This window comes from Arachis hypogaea, chromosome 17 (assembly GCF_003086295.3).
Source record: "Arachis hypogaea cultivar Tifrunner chromosome 17, arahy.Tifrunner.gnm2.J5K5, whole genome shotgun sequence".
Classification (NCBI taxonomy): Eukaryota; Viridiplantae; Streptophyta; class Magnoliopsida; order Fabales; family Fabaceae; genus Arachis; species Arachis hypogaea.
The window spans coordinates 9,187,281-9,208,979 of record NC_092052.1 but is presented as its reverse complement, the minus strand read 5'-3'; the positions used below and the strand labels follow the sequence as shown (position 1 = coordinate 9,208,979).

General features: G+C 30.6%; 4 protein-coding genes across 4 annotated transcripts; 3 read left to right on the top strand and 1 right to left on the bottom strand.

The window, feature by feature from the left end:
• Window positions 1-1,358: 1,358 nt before the first annotated feature.
• LOC112767043 (uncharacterized) lies at window positions 1,359-4,470 on the top strand. The gene is made up of 2 exons (XM_025812932.3): window positions 1,359-2,299; window positions 3,475-4,470. Exons 1-2 carry the CDS (start codon window positions 1,404-1,406, stop codon window positions 4,112-4,114), a joined length of 1,536 nt encoding a protein of 511 aa, XP_025668717.1. The 5' UTR covers window positions 1,359-1,403; the 3' UTR covers window positions 4,115-4,470.
• Window positions 4,471-5,848: 1,378 nt separating this feature from the next.
• Window positions 5,849-10,518, top strand: LOC112765554 (uncharacterized). The gene is made up of 9 exons (XM_025811452.3): window positions 5,849-6,083; window positions 6,612-6,812; window positions 7,183-7,250; window positions 7,601-7,654; window positions 8,323-8,589; window positions 8,704-8,766; window positions 9,205-9,273; window positions 9,376-9,421; window positions 10,175-10,518. Exons 2-9 carry the CDS (start codon window positions 6,617-6,619, stop codon window positions 10,234-10,236), a joined length of 825 nt encoding a protein of 274 aa, XP_025667237.1. The 5' UTR covers window positions 5,849-6,083; window positions 6,612-6,616; the 3' UTR covers window positions 10,237-10,518.
• Window positions 10,519-11,507: 989 nt separating this feature from the next.
• On the bottom strand, window positions 11,508-13,272 carry LOC112765553 (arogenate dehydrogenase 1, chloroplastic). The gene is made up of 7 exons (XM_025811451.3): window positions 13,013-13,272; window positions 12,771-12,942; window positions 12,534-12,689; window positions 12,233-12,315; window positions 12,080-12,149; window positions 11,916-11,990; window positions 11,508-11,801 (listed from the first exon to the last, which is right to left on the bottom strand). The coding sequence occupies exons 1-7, from the start codon at window positions 13,177-13,179 to the stop codon at window positions 11,712-11,714; spliced, it is 813 nt and encodes a 270-aa protein (XP_025667236.1). The 5' UTR covers window positions 13,180-13,272; the 3' UTR covers window positions 11,508-11,711.
• Window positions 13,273-15,201: 1,929 nt separating this feature from the next.
• On the top strand, window positions 15,202-16,165 carry LOC112764854 (protein EARLY RESPONSIVE TO DEHYDRATION 15). Its single transcript, XM_025810657.2, has 2 exons — window positions 15,202-15,534; window positions 15,749-16,165. The coding sequence occupies exons 1-2, from the start codon at window positions 15,291-15,293 to the stop codon at window positions 15,916-15,918; spliced, it is 414 nt and encodes a 137-aa protein (XP_025666442.1). The 5' UTR covers window positions 15,202-15,290; the 3' UTR covers window positions 15,919-16,165.
• Window positions 16,166-21,699: the final 5,534 nt, after the last annotated feature.

The following is a 21,699-nucleotide window of genomic DNA, read 5'->3' as shown; positions in this document are numbered from 1 at the left end:
ATTACTTCACCATAATTTTTACTCCTGTGGCTATGCTGAAGCCATGCATTTTCTGCTTATTATATTTATGACATGTGATGGAAATAAAATCAAATGGAATATAACAAACCAGTTGTCTCTTTTCTTTTCTTGCACATTTAGCTCTCTTAGGTTCTTTTCTAGGTAGCCCGTAGACTCTTATTATTATTATTATTAAATATAATTTATATATATGCATAGTACTTTTGACTTTTTTTACCCCAATAAAGAATCAATCATTGCTTTAGTTTGCATCCACTAAAGTGGAGTCCCAAAAATATGTGAAGCTGAGTTATAGTTAAACAAGTGACTTCAAAAAAGATGTGATAACTCTTATATAAGCTTAAAAAGAAAAAAAATTGGAATTTTCAATTTATTGATCTCATATTAATATTAACTTGTTAAAATTAAATTATATAAATTTTTTGCATGTGGTTATGTTATTTTTTAATCTTATTCATCTGATACAACCTATATTTTTTTTCTTAATAAACTTATTCTTTTTACTAAATAAGCATTGGATTAATATATACTTGCATCGTTTACGTGTATAAAAATCTTATTATATATAGATGAAACTTATTATATAAAAATCTTGTATTTTATCTATTGATAAAATAGTGTGTATTAATTTCAAGATCAAATAAACAAATAAATAATGAAGTATGATACAATTACTGAACAAAATCATTTATTACACAAAAAAAGAAAAACATTATTTGTATAACAATTTTATTAGTGTTGTAGACAAATACCAACTTTTTAAATAGGTTGCATGTTATAGTGACTGTAACGATAGTTACAATAATTATATAATTTTAGTAACACTTACTAAATTAAATTAATATTATTATTGTTTATATTTAAAAACATTTTTAATTTAAAAATATCTTTAATTTAAAAATAAAAGTAAAAAGTATTATAAAAATATAAAAAAATATAAGTTTAATTTTATCATTACTTAAAAAATATTGCCAAATTAAAATTTTAGTTGTCCTTCAAATTATTTTTTTAAAACTTTTTTAGGTCTATCTGTTAATTCTTTTTAATTAATAATTTTATCAACACGTAATTTTTTATATATGATTTTAGTATCCGTACATGGAAAAAAAACTTTTATGCATATATACATAAATTTAATTTTGATGCACTGTCAGTAAATACAATTTTATATGTATATTTAATTATGTAATGTCACATCAATAAAAATAACTATCTTTTACATTAACAGCATGAATGATCATTTAAAAGAGTGGATGTGATTGTATGACTATACAAAACGCTTTACACTGTTAGTGTATCAAAATTAAACTCTATATATAGTAGGCATGGAGAAAAAAATTATCCCAACTAAACTATTGACTAAGTTATTGGTAGCAAAGCAAATGGCTTATTGCAAATTCCCTGATGTTTATTGCTGGATTCAAAAGCTTCCACCAATCTCAGAATGGAGAACAATTTCCATGTCACTAACCATATGTTCTTCATCAAAATCATCACAACCTTCTCTCTCTCTCACCATAGCCAAAAATCACCAAACCCCAAATAAAGTAATCTTTGCAATTGTAGCTGATTTTAGCATCCCCATCTCTCTATGGACCTCAAAACCCTTCAAACCAAATCCAAAAACCATGAGGCTCATAGATAGTGAAGAAACCATTTCCAATCTCCTTGTTAATTTCATTGAAGATATCCTTCACTATGGCCCCAACAAAAACACCAACACCTCCTACATAAAATTCCCATATTCAAATCCAAATAATATTCCAAACTTTGAAGAAATCTTCAACCTTGCATTCCTCACTTTGTTGTTCCTAGTTTGCATATATGAAGCACCTTTGGATATTAGATCCACATGTCTTACTACTTTGAAGAACAACTTACAAGGTTGTCAATCAAGACAAGCATCCAAGTTGTTGATGAAGATGTTGGGGAACAATCTAGAAGAACAATGGATGCGTTCTATAAACCTTGCAATAACTAATTGGATTGTGGAGACTCAACAACATGAACCACATCTTCTTAATCATAGCATGATGAGAACACCATCTCCTTTGTACTCTTATTCATTCTCAACTCTTGGGTTATGGAAAGTTCAATTGTATTGCCCTGTTATAAGCATGGATGTTGTGCATTCAAATCACCATCATTATTTAGCAGCTGATGAGAGGCTTCAATTCTCTCTTAAGTATCATCAACTTGAAGGTGTTCTTCAGTTCAATCACAGAGTCTTGAACAGAGAAAGGTGGATTGACATAATCGTCAACATTGACAACATAAGGTATTCCATCAATTATCGTTACACATTTCTTTAATTAATTCCACTTTTAGAGATTTGGTATATTTACAAATCAAGTAAATTCTAGCCAATCCTCTTATTTTATAGGAGGTTAACTATTCTTTATGACTTATCTAATTATAATGGAAAGAATTTAAATGTATTATCATGATTATTAATTCTAACAATCTCTTTAACATTAATTTTGAAAACTAAATCGCTAAAGCATAATAAATGTTATCAAATTTAGTGATTTACTTTTGAAAATTAAGATTAGAGAGATAATTAGCATTAATCATGATAAAAAAAGTTTTCTAATTTAGTGATTTACTTTTTAAAATTAAGATTAGAGAGATAATTAGCATTAATCATGATAAAAAAATTTCTAATTTAGTAATTTACTTTTTAAAATTAAGATTAGAGAGATAATTAGCATTAATCATGATAAAAAAAAATTTTAAAGTGAGGATGTTAATAAAGTGATAATATAATATTTTAACTATCTTTAATTTATAATATTTATTATCTGTGAGTCACACTATCTTAATTCAAGTGTGATTAGAATATTACTCTATTACTTTATCAATCTTTTTCATTTTAAAGGAGTTTGAATTTCTCCAATCACAATTAGACAAGTCATAAAGAATATCTAACCCTCTATTTATGGGAGAATTAGCTAAAAATAACCATCAAAACATATATACACAAACTCACTTCTACTTTATTTTATATACATATATATAATAGCTATATTTTGTACAATCTTTTCTAAAAAGATTGAAAGAACTTTTTCTAAATATTTTAATTATTTTATAAAATTTATATATCAAAGTAGTTAATTTTATCGATATAACATTAAATAATTAGATATATATGTAACTTTTTTATAGTACATCAAAATTAAATTTTAAATAATAGACAGTGTATGTTGAAGTAATTTTTTTTTTAACCAAAGAAAAGAAGACTCAAACCTGCGATTTCTAAATAAGTATGAGGAGACAGTCATTTGAACTATAGCTTATTGGCAGTAATTTTGAAGGTTTTGGATTTTGATTTTTGTAATTGTATTGTATTATAAATTTAAATAGGTTCATTACTTGTATAAAAATATTTTGTATGAAGATTAAATAGTTTAGTATATTTTGTTAAACTGCTTTTTAATTGTTATTTTGCAATAGGTGTGATGTATTGAAACTAGTAGATGATAGCCTTTTGAGAGAAAGAGGAGCAGGAGCATCTGAGAAATATTTCCCATCAAGAATATTGTTGCAACTTACTCCCATGGTCCAACACCAAGTGTTGAGCTTATCGGTTGGCAAGTCCTCAGAAAATCCATCAATAGAGATTGGCATGGAAAGAGGCATAGAAGCCTCATTCCAGCCACCAAATCCCCAAGTAGGGCTCACTTTTTCGGCCGGCGAGTCGTCGAGCGTGAGCCTAAAGCCTTGGAAATTCGAGCAATCCGTTTACGGCTATAGCGCGAATTTGAATTGGATCCTCCATGATAGCATTGATGGTAGGGAAGTGTTCTCATCAAAGCCTTCAAAGATTGCATTGGTGAATCCAAAGTCATGGTTTAAAGATAGATACTCTAGTGCTTATAGACCTTTTACTAGGCAAGGAGGGGTTATTTTTGCTGGGGATGAGTATGGAGAGAGTGTGTGTTGGAAAGTTGATAAAGGTGCTAAGGGCAAAACAATGGAGTGGGAGATTAGGGGTTGGATTTGGGTGACATATTGGCCTAACAAGTATAAGACATTCTATGATGAAACTAGGAGGTTGGAGTTTAGGGAGATACTTCATGTTAACATTCCTTAGCTTTAGCTTATTATATTACTATACACTACAAGAAAAATGGCAGAGGCAGACATTTAGGGACGGTTTACAAAAACTGCTGCTAAATGATACCTGACAGCGATTATTTCAACGGTTATTATTAATCGCTGTTAAAGATTTTGCCACACCTTATCTTTTAACGAGTTAGCAACCGCTGCTATTCGTTTCTATAACCGCCGTTAACTGCCAGATGTGATGTAGTGCTAAGAGAAAAATTAAATCTAAATTAAATAATGGTGTGATATGATTTGTACATTTGGTTAATTTTCCTCACTTGTGTATGATTCACATGTGTGAATCTTGTTATTCTTGTTTTACTAATGAATATTTTTAAACTAGAGAGAGTTTTGTGTATCCTTGCAACAGCATGCATGCGGATAAAAGATAAAATCAAAATTTGAAATAAACAATTTTTTTTTATTTTTAATATATGAACATTAATTATTAGTATTGACATGGATAATATGACATGAAAAATACGGACATATTTATTTCAATTTTTTATAAAATAATAATTAAATCTTAATTTATTTTTTTAATTATTTTTCTAATATTTAAAAGAATAAAAATTTAAAATATGTTATTTTTTAAAAACATTAAAAAGATAAAACAAAAATTTAAAACTTTCTTTATCTAAGAGTTATAAGGATAAATTAAGACTCCTAATTATTTTTTTATAAAACATAGAAATATATATATATAATATAATATGTTTTTTAAATAAATTATAATAACATCTTTATATTCTATTGATATTAAAGTACAAACTAATATTTTTATTCTACCAAAGTAATTGAGAACATGTTAAAGTTTTGCGATATACAAAATAATTCAAAAATGTCTTTGTATGAAAATGATAATTAAATCATAAATATATGTTATATTATTTTGTTTAGTTAAATGTAGGGCTGGAAGTGAGTCAAGCCAGCTCATAAACCAACTCGAGCTCGACTCGTTAGCAGCTCGATAAGCTAAGCTCGTGAGCTGGTGAGCCAAGCTTGAGCCTAAAATTGAGTTCATAAATTAAATGAGCCGAGCTTGAACTTGGATAAGCTCAGCTCATTAGCTCGTGAGCTGGCTCGATTATATATATATACTTAATTATTTAATATTTATATTTATTTTTTACATATAATTTTAATATAGAACATAAATAAAAATTTTATAATTTATTGATAGATAAATAATATATAAAATTGATCTTTTCAAATATTTTTAAAAATATATAAGTTATAATTTATTGATATAAAATTATAGATTATGTATCTATGTTTCTCTTATTTGAGCCAGCTCGTGAGCTTTTGGTGAGCCGAACTTGAGCTTAAGAAATAAGCTCGATTGTTAATGAGCCGAGCCGTGAGCCAAGCTTAATTTTCGTGAGCCGAGCTTGAGCTTAGTCTAGTTCGGCTCAGCTCGGCTCACTTCCAACCCTAGTTAAATGTATAAAATTATCCAATAGTATTAACTTTTCACATAAAATTACATTTAAGTCACCAATAATTTTTTTGTAAAAATTTACATGTATTTATAAGAAATCGTTAAATAATTTAACATATTTAATTAAATTATTATTTAATAAATTTCAACTATCCAACTTATACGAAAATAATTGAATATGAGTCTGCATATTATTTTATGTCCATGATTAATCATTAATTTAACTTATAAACATATATGAGTTTCACTAAGAAAAGAAATAAATTAAGAGGAGCATGCATGCACCATGGGGGCAAGTCCACGTAAGAGGGCGCATGTTAGCAACAACAAGAAGAAAAATGGAGGGAGTGCGAAGTGTAACGGAGAATGGGATGAGAGAAGGCGAAGATATCGAAGCCCACGGCAATAAGAAAGAAAGACGTTTAAATCGTTATTAACACTCTTAACCATTTCATCGCTCGCTGCATTTTTCTGCAAAATCTCAATTCCTTCGCTCCATTCTCTCTCGCATTCGGTATTAATTTTCACTCTCTTCTCTCTCTCTCTCTCTCTGAATGTGTTTCATATTTTGATACTTTTTTTTGCCAGCTGCGCTTCTGTTTTCTTTGTGATCTTTAATCTCGCTGTTATAGCATTTCATCTTTGATTTTTTTATAGGAAAAAACAAAGTGAAAATTGTTAATATATACTTGATCGGAATCGAATCGTGTATGAACTTAATGTATTATTGATTTTGGATTAAGTGGTTCTGTTGGATTAATATAGTAGTAATGTTTTTTTCATTTCAGAGTTAATTAGTTTTGTAATTGGTTTAGCTTTCTTTAATGGTCCATTGCTTTAGATTTGGCTTATTACAATGTATAATTTTGCGAATTTAACCTTTTATGTTTGTTTGTTAAGTTACCATCACTTTAGGTGTTGTTGTTTCCATATTATGTATGCATACATCTATTTCTTACTATCAATGCATACGTAATGATCGGAATGGAAAGAATTGCAATTAGATACTTTAATCATTATATTTCAACTTTGGCTCCCATAGGCACCATGTCCCATATTCAGCCCTCACTTCAAAATTCTGGTTTTACCATCCACAATGCTGGAAGGAGCTCTGAAAGTAGGCTTTTGATTCAGAGCTTAACCATGGGTGAGAAGCACATGGATTCTCGATCCACCAAGTGGAAGCGAACACAAGTATCATGTCAGAAAACAGCTGAACCCATCAGCCTCTCCAAGTCTGATGGTGGGTTATTTTTTCGTATTTAAATGAATCGTGTACTTGTCTTTGTTCTTCATGGCTGTTGGTTGAAGATTTCAAACTTTTATAGCAGTTATTTTATCAATTGTACAAGTTCTACAGTTTTATATTTGTATTGAAAAAAATAGATGAAGGAATTGTTCCATTACTATCGTTATTGAAATTGAAAGTTCACAAATATATCAATGCAAAGTATGGTATGTTACTGCTGAAGGTTAATGTTCTAACCGAGAATTAGTTCTTGGTAGTTACATGTTATAACTCTTTTATACTCTAAAAAAGTTGGCAGTTAAAGTAGTTTGCTTCTTGACATTCTTTCTTTTAAAGGCCTGATAATCATGCTATGACGATGCAGCTTCTTTGCAAAGCTTTCCTACGGAGAAAAATCCTTCACAAGCTGCAAGTTTTCCTTATGGATTTGAGGTCTACAGCCATCCATCCTTTAATTTTCTTGACATTTCATTTCTCTGATTCTTGATAATTATATGCTTGATGGTAATCAGCAATAATGTGGCCACAAATAAAAAAGCTTTATGAAATAGCCATGTCACAGGATGGTTCTAAACCTCTAAAAATCCCCTAGAAGTACTCTGAAATCCGAACCACAAACATGACTGGGCATCAACATTTTTTTCTTCATTATCCTATGATACAAAGTTATATGTTGCATGAGATGTCTTTTGGACATACGACAGAGCTTAGGTTTGACAACGATTGTATCACAATCTATCATTATCTTTGTAACTCTTCCTGTCTCATCTGGTTATGATCAGGCTTTGGTCACAGAGGTATGTGATGAGACTCAGATTGCTGAATTGAAAGTAAAGGTGACCTTTCTCTTCTCTTGTTTTCTGCTCTTGTAAAATTTGAAATCACTTTCAGATATAAATGAAATGAATGTTAGACTGTATCCTATAGGCTATAGGAGGGTATGGTTTTCTGCTTTCCCTTTTACTGTCTAATTGTTTGGTATGAAATTATGAATATATATAGGTGGATGATAATTAAAATTGCATGATTCATGTAGGTAGTTTGCATTTAGAATAGATTGCATTGCATGAGATTCTACCATTCTAACTTCACCTTTTCTCTTGGATTTAACATGAGGACATGCTATTGTTTAAGTGTGGGAAGGTTGATAAACCCATATTTTATGATATAATTTGTGCTCAATTTAAGTGATTTACTCAATCCTTCACCTACTTATTCATGTAAATTGCATGATTTCACTTTTCCTTCCTTATTTTATGATATAAATGAAAAACATGTTTCCTATGCTTTAAAAATATTAATTTTAAATTACCAACATATCATTTGGCAAATTATTGGATAATGGAGCTTTTGTCCATTTCAGCACAATTTTTTTTTCAGACGTGAGGTAGTGATGTTTATTGAGACTAAAATCCTATCTGAATATATAACACATTTTTCCTTTACATGGAAGAGAGTTCTGTATCGGTTTGTTTATGACCTTAGTTGACTTTTATTTTGATAGGTTGGAGAGTTTGAGATGCATATGAAACGCAACATTGGAGTAGTCAAAGCTCCTTTATCCAACATTTCACCAACTACAGCACCACATGTTCCAAGTAAACCTATGGTGGAATCAGCACCTGCTACCCCAGCACCATCACCACAACCACCAAAACCATCTCCAGCGAAGACCAATCCATTTCTGAATGATGCCACCGTGAAGTCATCAAAGTTAGCAGCACTGGATGCTTCTGGTCCCAATACTTATGTCCTTGTGTCATCCCCGACGGTATCTTTAACTGTTTTCCGCTGAACTCTGCTTTTACTGGTTTATTTTGTCTACTTAAAGCCTTGTAGAGTTTTAGAGTGGATTTTTATTTTCATTTTCTGTCTCTTTTGTCAGGTTGGTTCATTCCGAAGAGGTAGGACAGTGAAAGGGAAGAAGCAGCCTCCTATCTGTAAAGAGGTACATTTAGCATGCTGCTTTCTCCACTCTCCACCATTCTGTTTCTAAGTAATCAACCAATTATGAGTTTATGACTGATGTTTTTGTTTGTGGAAACTACATAAATGAAATGTATCTTAGGCTCTCTAAGTTGATCCATAATTTGGAAAATTTGTAGTATGTTCTAACAAATTGGCCTTTCTTTCCATGCAAACTTATGAATGAAAGATATAAATGATATATTTTATCCTGGGAATACAAATATAATTTAGTTATATTTTCTACTAAGTTAATTATATATATGCTATCATATAGTTGCATAGTCATGATTTTTGTGGGTCTAAAGTTCATTTGACCGATTACAAATCACTTTATCACCATGTTCCTGATTCAGCACTATCATTTCTGCAATATCTTCTCTTTTCCTTCTGTTTTGCCTTTTAATTTTGACATATACAGGGTGATTACATCAAAGAAGGCCAAGTAATAGGGTATCTGGATCAGTTTGGCACTTCACTTCCTGTTAAGGTGATTTTTCTTAGCCTCTTTAATCCTGAGTAATTCTGAAATGTCTACTTCCTACTGACCTTTTTCTTATTTTTTTTTTTGGGTTAAATTTAAATGTTGCAGTCAGATGTGTCTGGAGAGGTGTTCAAGCTACTCTTTCAGGATGGAGGTAGTGTCCACCGAAATTAAGTTATAATATATGACTTTTGAGATAGTAGTAGTAGAAGTCCTAAACTTGTTTTTCTAAACTGAATTCTACCATCTTAGGGAGACTTAGTACTTAGCCTTTTCCCACCTTTGTAAGATATTCTAGTAACTTGGATGATATGGTTGGTACTAGCCTAACTATAAAAATGACTATTTAAGATATTGAAGAATTTATGGTTGGTACTAGCCTAAAATCTTTTCACGTGTTAACTGACAAAGTCACATCATATCCATGAAGATCTTGAATTCTTCTACATAGAAGACATGAGTGAAACTAAACACACTTTACAAACTGTGTGCCTGTTCTTTCGCTTGTACTTTTTAAATGATATAAGTTAGGAAAATTTTCAAGTGTACCGGTACATCGGTGTTTCAGTGATTTTATATAATAATTAAAATCAACTGTTAAAAATCACTGAATACCGGTATACTTGAAAACTTTCCTATAAGCTATGGGATAATCAAGATTAACATGGTTCATTATAAATTAGTAAATTACCATAAAAATCTACAGCTGGGGTACGAGTTTCATGGGTTATTCACTAACTTAATGCTTATGATCTACCTCTCCAATGTCCCTTTGATTGTTATTCATGATTTCCTGCATCCTGCCTAGTGCCTAGTTGCAACTTGCAGCTTGCAACCACCAAGACTAAGGTGCAGTTTGATATTCATAACTGTGAATTCTTATTGTTTTTCTGTTTATGATTTACAGAGGCTGTTGGTTATGGAGATCCTCTTATGGCTGTCTTACCTGCATTCCAGAATATCAAATGATGAGTCATGTGACATCATTTCTTGAGCAGCTGATATGACAAATTCATTTGTAGTCTGGTTATTCTTTCTTTTCGGCCGCAAATAAGTCAAGAAATAATGAATGGTACCGCTATATTGGCAAGGAGTCCTTTATAAGAATTTGCATGAGATATTACAAGGCAACTTCTAGTTCTATAGTGCTTAGCTTGCTTAGAGATATTTGAACCAGCATTGTAACAATGTGCAAACATTTTCTTTTTTGGGCTGAATGATCTCAGAGCACATAAAATAACCTACTGATCACATCTACTGTGTCCATATATAGTTCTTAGAGCCCGTTTGGGAAGTAGCAGAAACTACTTTTTTTTTTAACTTTTGGATTATGAAAAGTCACAATCTGCGTGTTTGGCACCATTTTAAAAAAGCTTTTAACTTTTAATTTACAACTTTTTGAAGAAGTAGAAATATATGACTTCTCTGTGAAAAATCTACTTAAAAAAATTAATTTCAAAACAAAAAAAAATCTACTTTCCTTCTTGACTCTGTGAAAAATACTGACCCTTCACCACCATTTTCACGCAAGGTCTGCTAGAAGTACTGGCATTCCATCATCATTCCACCATCATTCTCACACAATGTTACAAACTTCATCATTTTCATGTAATGATTCATCTGAAGGAAGTATTGATCCTCCACCACCATTTTCATTTTCAAACAATATTGCATCTGAACAATCTACTGCATATATTCCTTCTAAGTATTTTTGTTATCATTTTATCACTCTATTTTTTATTATTAAATTTGTATTTAACTATGGTATGAAATTTCAGTTTTAATTTTATTTTTTTCACATGTGATTTTATAGCTTGCTATTATTTTCATAGTTAATTATAGCAAATTCTTGACCTCAATCAAGGAAAAGAGAGTTCTAATAGGAGTAAAATAAAAAATAGCAACAAAATATACATGACACACATTTTATATTTATTTTTTATTTTCACCTACCATATCATACATAATATTAGTGATTAGGTTATATAAAATCAACATTTAATATTAGAAAGTATTTGTTATCATTATTTTAATATTCATTCTCTTCTATAAAAAAATTATTTTTTGAGTTATTTATCCAAATGCTACAACTTCAAATTAAGTACTTTTATAACTAAAAATCAAAACACAAAATAACTTATTTATAAGCTGCTCTTAATAAAAGTCCTTATGTTTTAAGCTCTTTTTCCAAAAGAACTTATTTAAATTATTTATCCAAACTGAACCTTAATACAACGGGATGATTGTGAACAAATTATTATATTATAAATGAAATTGATTGACCTCCACCACTAAGAAGGCATTTTAGTGTCCAAGAAATGAATATCCATAAAAGTTAAGGGATTATGAAATCTTAATGATCCCCATTAATCAATGAGAAAAATCACTATTTTACTCCCTTGGTATAAAGAGATTATTGTACCTACACAAACTTTACTAAAGAATTATGCAGTCTTCTCTGTACCCAGCACATCACTCATCCTTTGAACCAGCATCTCTTTCACTTTGTGTAGGGCATGTTCTAGGTTTTCCAGCTGCATAATTGGCATGATGGATGAGTTTATTTATGTGGTTTATTGCTCGATAGAATGAATGATTATTTCTTTCCTCTCTAATACAGCTTACTTTAAAAGTTTTGAGATCCATACCTCTTGTCTAGCAAATCTGTTATGCAAGAATAATCCACTATACAGATCAAAACTATCTCTCATGGTGCTGTCCTTCTGCAATTAAGTTGTCATTGTCAAGTGTCAAATTATTATCTAAGATTGTTTCATGACTAGGTTTGGAAAGTGTATAATTAGAAGTGTACCAATTGAACAAGTGTCTGAAAGCCCTTTGTATCAATAGGTGTGAATTTAGCATCCATTTCTGCCAATGTCCTGTTTAAAAAAAAAAAATCCTAAAGTTGTATCTAGTGAGCATATCTTTAATGATTAAATTAAATGTATAGAAATCTGCATACCTTCCTATAGTGTGTGTGATAAATTGGCTCTTAGCAGCAAGTTTATCATGTTCTTCACATGTCATTTGTAGCATCCTGCAACCCTGTTCAATAAATAACAATTTCACATGGATTATTACATCACCCTATACTTGTGTCATGTTCTTGTGCAGGATCTGAAGATTATTTTGTTCGAAACTAACTCGACATAGATAGTTGTTTTGTTCTTCATTTCTTTTGACTCCAGAAAAAATTATTCTTAGTAAAGTCTCACAGCACTTACAGATCAAAATTGTCAAAGTTAATTAAGAGCATTGACTACCTCGGTTGCAAAAATATTGAGGAAATTAGAGCAGATAACTTCATCTCGAATTCGAACTTTATCGTACATGAAAGTGAGATCCTTCCACCCATTTTTACCACTTTCTGGGCCAAACATGGGATGAGTGCAGAGAATGTCTGATTCCTCTGGCAATTTCTATCAAACAATACTAGAGGAATAAAAAAAACCAATGGTCCAAATTATCCAACTTAACTAAGAACCAAAGCATGTATTTACCCGCAGAAGAAGTTCTCTTGGGTGCTCTTTGACTGAAAGAACATCAACAAAGAGTGTTGATGATCGCTTCAGAGAAGAAATTGGCATAGAATCAAGAACCCCAGATAAAGAAATAATGGATGTGCATATGAGTATGACATCATTATCAGCCTCAAGGAATTCATTCACATCCCTGAAAGTTTCCTTAACATGAATCAATCAATGAAACTTCATTGAGAAGAGTGGAAGTCGTTGTTCCTTACCTGAAGAATTGGATGCCAGGTTGGAGGGAGTGTTGGGAGTAATCAGTTCTTGAAGTAGCTGTAAGAGTGTGGCCTTGTTTGATCATAGTCTTTGCCAGAAACTGGCCAAAGGTGCCGAATCCAACTATGCCAATTTTGAGAGCTGATGATGATGATGATGATGACATGTTTGATTGGAAGATAGAAGTGCACTCTGCACAACCAAATCCAGTTTGTGATGGCTAAGGTTAAGATTATGCTGAAGGTGTTAGGGGACCAGGCAACTCAACACGTGTCAATTTTTTATACGTCAAGGATACACTGTACTTTTGTTTTTTCTATTTCCTTTCTCTAACACTCAACACTTGCTTTTTAGCACTTCAGTTTTGCCTTCATTTAATTTTGTCTAAACATAAACATAAGTCCCACCCTTAAACATAGATTAACATTCTCTTCATGACAGAGTGATATGTCCTTATTATAATTTCGAAAAATTAAAAAAAAATAACAAAAGTAACTTGATCTTAGATGTATATTGTAAAAATTTGGTGGTGTTATGTTTGGTATTTTTTTTCCTATTCTTTTTGTCGATTTTTAAAAAAAAAATTAAAAGATTAGAAATTGAATTTTTTTTTTGGGTTGTATCTTTTAAATAGTTATCTTTATATTCTTATAAAATTAGAATTAAATATGCAAGTTATTTTTTAATTATAAAAGTCGTTTATCATTTATCAAAAATATAATTTTTTATTATTTTTATCACATTTTCAAATTTTTATAAACTTATTGTTGTTCGCATTATTTTAAATTATTTTTTACCAAATTATAAATTAACTATATATACAAAAAAAGTATTTACGATTATCCTATATATACAAAAAAAAATTAATCACTAATTAACTATTCCTATATAATATATAATAAAATATAAAATATATATTTGAGTTATATGAAAAGTACATATAATTCTTAATACTTAATCAAAAGAAAAGATGAATTTTTTGGTGCATTTGTTGTATAGTAACTCCGTTTGCATTGCATCTAATACTATTTAGATGTGGAAATAAGAAACGAAGAGATCTAACATGGATGACTTTGCACAGTAACATTTTGGAAGAGCATGATAATATGTTTTTTTAATGATTATGGTTTTAGGCTTTCTCAATTATCTTATCTTATACAAATTACTAAAATACTAATTATCTACTAAAACCAACTATTAAAATTAATTACTATATATTTAAAAAATATATAAATAATTTAATTTATTTTTAATATATATTTTATTTTAATAATTAATTTTGTTTTACATTTAACAAGATTTATTTGTAAAGCATAGTAAAAATTGAAACCGAAATGCAAAGAATCTGCATGGGGACACACTGTCAGCTTATTTTTAGGTGGAAGGCTTCCAAAAGTTAGAGATATTTAATTTGGAGTAATATTAATATAAGTAAAAACTGGGACAAATATATAATTTATTTATTTATTTATAGTTTAATCACCGACGAAGGTGAGAATAAAAAAGAATGAGACAAGAAATGACGTGTAACATAGTGTGCATTATGGATGATGGAGCGAAGATAAGCGCGCATGGTTTGGCAGACCACAACGGCTGCCAAAAGGGCCCATAGTGTGTGAGTCCAAAAACAGTGGCTGCCTCATTACTCATTAGTCGTTACTTTCTCCAATCCCAATACCTTTTCCCCTTTGGCTACACGTAACCCTCAGTCATATCACACGCTCAATTATTCTGCTATCAAAGTTACACTTTAAATAACCAACTTGATTGATTGAATGACCAATTTAGTTTACTTGTTCGCTTAAATAAGTGTTGAGAGTTGTCGTTTTATATATGTAATGGATAAAAAAAAAGTACACTTTAAATTATTCTCTAACTTTAGAAAAAAAATATATTAATATATGTCCCAAAAATTTATTTTTATTTAAATTTTAACTGTATATTAAATTAGTGAAATATATCATTTTTTGATATAAATATTAACTTTTAATTTTTATAATTAAAAATTATAATTTACTAAATTACTACTTTTATCTTCCCTCATTCACCCATGTCCCAACACGCCTTTTATTTTTATTGATTGAAACTTGAAAGGGTAAATTGGTAAAACAATTTTTCATTTTTGTAAGGGATAATACATGTCACGTGCCTAATGTCACGTGACCCATATCCCTTTTGGACCATTTAGTCCCTATATATAGCATCCCCTTAAGTCCTTATGGATAAGCATCAGAGAACAAAGATCAAAACTTTCATCCTTATCCTCTTCACTCAACAATGGAAGTGATGTCTGCTTCAAGATCCTCGTCTTCCACTTTGAATCCCAACGCTCCCATGTTCGTTCCTCTTGCTTACCGTACGGTCGAGGATTTCTCTGACCAATGGTGGGACCTTGTTCACTCTTCACCCTGGTTCCGCGACTATTGGCTCCGTGAGCGCTTCCAGGATCCTCAGAACGATGCTTTCGACTTCGATTTTGATGAAGATGCTATCTTTCGTGAGCTTCATCAACTTGTTGACAGTAAGCTATGATTTCATTATCTTCTCGTTACCGTTTTCTTAGATCTCTCGAGTTCTGGCATGTAAATGTAAAGTTTTCATGTGTATATCTGTATTGGGGTGTAAAAAGATTTAATTTTTATGGGGGAAATGTTATGGGGGTGATTAATTTTGATGTATAAAGTAAAGGGTTTAGGTTACTTTCTTTGTTGATGCAATTGATTTGATTGATGCAGCGCAAGAAGGAGTTGAAGAAGGAAGAGAAGGGAAAGAGTTGGTGAAATTGGGATCACTGAAATGGCAGAAAGATGCAAAATTTGTTGAAGTTCCAAGGTATGCAGAGAAGGCACCCAAGATTGTGAAGAACAATAGGGTGAGTCCAAGGGCAATTCACCAACCTAGGTAGAGAGATAAGATTTAAGAGAGAGAGTGTTTCACTCAGTTTGTGATCTACTACCATCTTTGTACATATATAAGAGTAGGGTTGTAGATGATGATGTTGTGGCTTCTAGAGCCTTTGTGTTGAGATTTCCCCATTTCCTAGGTTTGTTTTTTATTTATCATTTCTGAACATGCTGTTGTTCTTGGCCTTCTTTTCATGTAAAGAAAAAGAAAAAAGGAAAAAAGTAATAATAACTGAATTTGACATCTAATCGGATTCCTCTTTGTTCTCTCAGCACAACTCATCCTTCAAAATTGTCTCTAAATACTAAAAGCCTTAAACAGTTCATAAGGATGCAAAAGAAGCTGCAATTGTGAACCAATAACTGGTTTTGACAAAGAGATAACAAACTAGCAAAATAAGATGGCAATGGAACTTAATTGCCTCTAAAATCTAAAATCAATAGTATTTATTAGAAAGTAGGCAAGTAATTCGTTCATTTTAGTACTGAATTTGTTACAATTGAATTGCTTCTATATCTAATAATTATGCAGAATCTGGAATATGCAGAAGTTAATTTGTGTAGGTAAACGAGAGAACTGCTAACTATGCTTCAAGGCCTGAGGATTATACACTCTTTACAATAACTAGTACTTGAACCTAATGCAAACCCAAAATATCAAAGTCGTTTTCAATGTCAATTGTGGGCAACAATTGTGGTGAAACAGGTCACTCCATCTGTCACGATGAGCTGAAAAAAATTTGACTTTTATTCACAAAAGTCTCATTCAGTGTGACGTGTAATAAAGTGGCTTTGGCACTCTCCTAATTATTAATTTTAAGCCGTGCAAATATAATTATCTTGCGTATTTATCACTATGTTGCCGGTCGCAAGAATAATGATGGCAAGTTAAGAAAAACTGTCCTGTATCAAACAAAAGTTTGCCACCAATTATACACTTATTTATATCAATTTATGTATAAATATATATGTAATTATATTTTATACTAATAATTTATTTTAATAATTAATTATAGTGTACACGTAATATAATTTATTTATAATAGATAAATATTCCCATGATGAAAATAAGTATTAAAAAGTGGAGATGTTTAATTTAGAAATAAGCTGGTGAAGGATATCAAATTCCATAAAAACTGTTTCCTTCTATACAAATTTAGTTATGCCAGCAGCATCAATGTTTCATAGTTAAAATGGAGAGTAAATGTAAAAATAAAATAAAATAATCCTTTTGACCTAAATATAGATTTTGACAAAAATATCTTTTTAAATATGGTAATGAGAAAAACTTCTAAAAAAATGTTTTATTTAACAAAACTAACAGATATACTTGGCCAAATCTTAATTTATTTAGCCAGCGATTAATATTTTATGAAATTATAATTTAATTCTATTACAATTTCTGCTATATTCGTCTCCATATTCATCTAGTTAGAGTTAAATTAATAATTTCTTAAAACGTTAATGGTTGATTGAATAAGTTAAGGATTAAAAATAGCATATACATTTTATCAAAAAGACTATATTCTTTTAGGATCATTTTATTGTTTTAATTTTTTAATGAAAATTTTGTCAAAACATATATTTTTAGAGATTAAAATAATTATTTATTGAAAAAATATTTTTTCTAATAATTTTTTGCTTGAAATTTTTACTGTAATGGTTAGTTACAGAATTATTTTTATAAGTTATTTAAATAAAAACTCTCAACACAGAAATACTCTCTAAAGCTAAACTAAAAACCACATAAATAATCTTTAAATAAAAAAACCTTCTCCTAAGAGACCTTTATTTGTTCAGAAGATTAATGGCACCCTACTTTGGTCAGGATAGAAAAATATATTTGTATTCTAGGGGTGTATATAGTCTGCCTCAGCTCAAACTCTAATACTTTTGGTACTAATTTGGTGTGATTTTATTAGATAAGGATTTTAAAAATAGATCTAGTTATTATTTAGAGTCGGGTCCGGATCGAGTCCAGGCCCAGAAGAATTCGGCTTCACTCGATCCATGTGTTATAAATTAATTTTATAAAAAATATATATATGTTTTAAATTAATTTTAATATTATGTTATATTAATTATAAACTTATTAATTTGTTTTTAATCACACTTGTTGAATTAGAAAATAAATAAAAAAAAAGCATAAAATTAGAATTTATTGACAAATTAAAATTCAAATATGGATATTAACTTCTCGATAACAAATATACTTTTTTTTTTTTTTTTTATAAATAAGTGCATCATAATTTTTTGATATAAAGTTTATCAAAATCCAGACTTCACTGGTTATACTTGATTTTAGTGTGATACAAAAATAGTAAGATTTCCTCAAATTTAGAATCAAATAAAATCTCAAAAATAAAAACAGTTATTATTTAATTTACAGTCAAATTCGGATGAAAATAACCCAATTTTACCTAGCCAATATACACTCCTAGTGTATACTGTATAAGCCAAAGAAGGGTCATTTCAAGGTACAATCTTATATGCATAAAAATTAAAAAACCTTTTGGTGTTCAAATATCTTGAATAATATAAATTATTTGGGACTGTATCCTGCCAATTAGTTTAATCGTGAAAGAGACCTGTTTCTGATCTTAGTATTTTTCTATTTATATTGTCCCTTTCAATATGAACTTAGTAGGTTAATAGACTCGTCACTACTCTCCAGTGTATAGATTGAAGACCAACATATGAAATGATTTTCAATAAACTCAGTATTTCATTAAAAAATAGAATTATATTAGTGTATTAATCCAATTTTTTATTTATTAAACATATAGAATAACACCAAATGTAAGGTTAACTTAAATGGTAAAAATATTTTGTACTTTAATTATGAAATTTTAGGGTTAAGTTATAGAAATAATAAAAAAATATTTTTTAAATAAATTATATGATAAATGATATTTAAAAAAATTAGGTTATTATCTATCTTGAGAAACTTCATTTTAATTTTATATCTATTAATGATTGATCAATATCCTTAAATCAATTTTGATCCACCTTTCTAAATAACACTTAAATGATGAAGTCACATATTATTTATCACTAGCTTTAAAAATATATTTGCATCTATTATACGGAAACGTTCTATATCATCATCATCGTGATCAAGTTTTGTGAAATAATTCAAGACATGGATATTGTTTATTTTCCACTCACCTTCGACACTTTATAACCTATTAAAATGTTAATATGCTAACTTTTTTAACAGGTTAATACACAAAGTGATTCCTGAACTTGCAGTCGAGCTTCAATGTCGTTTATGAACTTAAAATTATTCTAAATTTGTCCCTGAATTTAAATAACCGTCGTTCCTAAATACTTTTTGATGACGAAATGATTAGGTGGTTGGATGGAAGCCACGCTGAAAGCTACGCTGCACTGGTAAAATGTCGCCATTTTATTTTTGGCGCCCAAATAGAACATAAACAACATCTTTTAGGGTATTTTGAGGGGTTTTAACTCCAACATGTTAAAATCCTCTAAAAATACCTCAAACGATGTCATTTATGTTCTATTTGAACGCAAAAAATGAAACGACGATGTTTTACCAGTCCAGCGTGGCTTCCGTCCAACCACATCATTATTCCGTTACCAAAAAATATCTCAGGGACGACCATTATTAAGTTAAGGGACAAATTTGGAACATTTTTAAGTTCAGCGACGACATTGAAGCTCGACTGCAAGTTCAGGACCACTTTGAGTATTAACTTTTTTTTTTACTTTGGACCACCTGTAAATCTTCATTTGTAAGTCATTCTTATTTGGTTGAGTCAAATGTAACGAGAAATGAAGTTGTTTAGATAGTATATTGAACTTTCTAATTTCTAATTTTCAAGTCCCTTTCTTTCTTTGAAATCACAAACCTAGAGACAAAAAAACCCTAACCTACTACTGCCGCAAGCAGTGACACATTGCCGCCATTCATTCATCTAGCTTCCCTCGTGCTCGGCTCCGTCATCTTCATCTGCTCAGCCACGCTTTTGCTGCTGTTTGTCGCACTCAAGAGCTTCGGTCCTCGTCTGTCGTGTTGCTCCAAGTCTCTAACCCGTTTTCTCATTCACCAATGGTGTGATCGTCGTCTGGTCTTCGTCTGCTCGCTGTCATCTAGTTGTCATCGTGCTCGCCTTCATTTGGTTGCCATCGTCCGTCGCGCTCAACCACTCTCCGTCATACTCTGCGCAGACTACTCAGATCAAAAGTCAGTGCTCACTGCTTGTTCTTTGGTTTTTTATGCTCTGCTCATAAATTATATTGATTATTGAATGTTTTATATTTTTATTGAATGATTACTTGATTATTAATTAGCTCTGGCTTCTCTATTATGTTGCTGTTCTGTGTTGGAGAACTCTGGTCGTAGATTTTGGGGCTGCGTCTATTTTGAGGTATGTTATTTTTTTTTTCAATTGAGCTATTTGTGTGGTGGATTGAAGGGTGATAATGGTGGGTTTGTTCAGGTTCAACAAGGGTGCAATTTCTTTCATTGGGTAGACCCAAAGGCAAAAGTGGAACATTCATAAATTGCAAGAATGAGGAGAAAAGTTTCGCCTCTGAAATTAAGAATGAAAGTTGCAGAGTGGAAGTTGAAAGTCATTACTGTGTTGGGGTTTATTGGGTGGGTTGGCTTTGTTTATTTGTTGTTGCAGAAAATTTTGAAAATAAGGCTACCGTGTGTAATTTCATTGAATTTTGGCTGAACAGTATGTTGGAGTCTGGATGAAGTATGCTGTTTTGGTTTAGAATTTATTGTGGATTTTGTTATTTTAAGTGTGTACTTAGAATTAGATGGGTAAATTGGATTAGGATTTATTGTTTAGATTGGTCTCCTATTTCACTTAAGCTAAATTCTATTTCAGGTATGTATGAATGACAATTATGTACAATGGTTGGCTTTTGAAATAAGATCAGAATTTCAGTTTGGCAATTAGATGAGTTTTGTTATTTTGTTTTGCATAATTTTCCTATTATAAGTCTGCTAATAAATGAACAATTCCATAACAAAATTATAAACAACAAACTAAATAACATCAACATAGTAAATATCATAATAATATACCAAATGAACATAGTTTTTCACAAGAAACTAAATCCCAATAGGACAAATGGTCCAAGCCAATAATGCAGAACAACATTGAGTAACCCAAAACCAAAATATCACCAGCATGCAAATAATCCAGAATAAAATAGAACTGACAACACTTGCTTGACATTACTAAAATTCAATACTAACTTAACCCAAAATAAGACCACATGCATTTTATCTAAATATCAAAATATTCTTTAATCGTCCAAATTTCTTAAAGTCGGCTCCATTTTCTTGGAGGCAACTTTGCCATCGACCTCAGTTTCTGTGGAGAAACATGAGGTGCTCTAAAGTTTCTCATAGAGAATTATGCATGTTTTTCAATTGGTTGGCTTGAAGTCTGTCTCATTGCATGTTTATATTGGTGTGGTGGTTGTGTTAAGGATGTGGTAGGAGTTGGCTGAGATGCTAGAAGGGATGTGGTGTTTGATTGTGATTACGAAGGAGCTGACTTCTTGGACTGTGAGGATGAAGTGTTCTGACTTCTTGGGCTGTGAAGATGAAAAAGGTGTTGACTTCTTGAGTTGTGGTGCTGCTTGGGCTGAAGAGTTGGGTTTAGTTATTCTTTTAGGCCTATCTCTGGACCTTTTGGACTGTGATGCAGAGTTGGACTGGGGGTGAAGAGTTAGGCTGTTGAAGAAGTTTTTTTCTTCACACCTATCTTAGTAGTGGATTGTGAAGATGCAGTCTT

Excerpts from the sequence above, each read along its gene's own strand:
- LOC112767043 (XM_025812932.3), top strand. The coding sequence starts at position 1,404 with ATGGCTTATTGCAAATTCCCTGATGTTTATTGCTGGATTCAAAAGCTT. Across the intron at positions 2,300-3,474 it reads GTCAACATTGACAACATAAG|GTGTGATGTATTGAAACTAG; the intron begins GTATTCCATCAA and ends ATTTTGCAATAG.
- LOC112765554 (XM_025811452.3), top strand. The coding sequence starts at position 6,617 with ATGTCCCATATTCAGCCCTCACTTCAAAATTCTGGTTTTACCATCCAC. Across the intron at positions 6,813-7,182 it reads CAGCCTCTCCAAGTCTGATG|CTTCTTTGCAAAGCTTTCCT; the intron begins GTGGGTTATTTT and ends ATGACGATGCAG. Across the intron at positions 7,251-7,600 it reads GTTTTCCTTATGGATTTGAG|GCTTTGGTCACAGAGGTATG; the intron begins GTCTACAGCCAT and ends GGTTATGATCAG.
- LOC112765553 (XM_025811451.3), bottom strand. The coding sequence starts at position 13,179 with ATGTCATCATCATCATCATCATCAGCTCTCAAAATTGGCATAGTTGGA. Across the intron at positions 12,690-12,770 it reads CAAGAGAACTTCTTCTGCGG|AAATTGCCAGAGGAATCAGA; the intron begins GTAAATACATGC and ends ATTGTTTGATAG. Across the intron at positions 12,150-12,232 it reads ATCACACACACTATAGGAAG|GACATTGGCAGAAATGGATG; the intron begins GTATGCAGATTT and ends TTTTTTAAACAG.
- LOC112764854 (XM_025810657.2), top strand. The coding sequence starts at position 15,291 with ATGGAAGTGATGTCTGCTTCAAGATCCTCGTCTTCCACTTTGAATCCC. Across the intron at positions 15,535-15,748 it reads GCTTCATCAACTTGTTGACA|CGCAAGAAGGAGTTGAAGAA; the intron begins GTAAGCTATGAT and ends TGATTGATGCAG.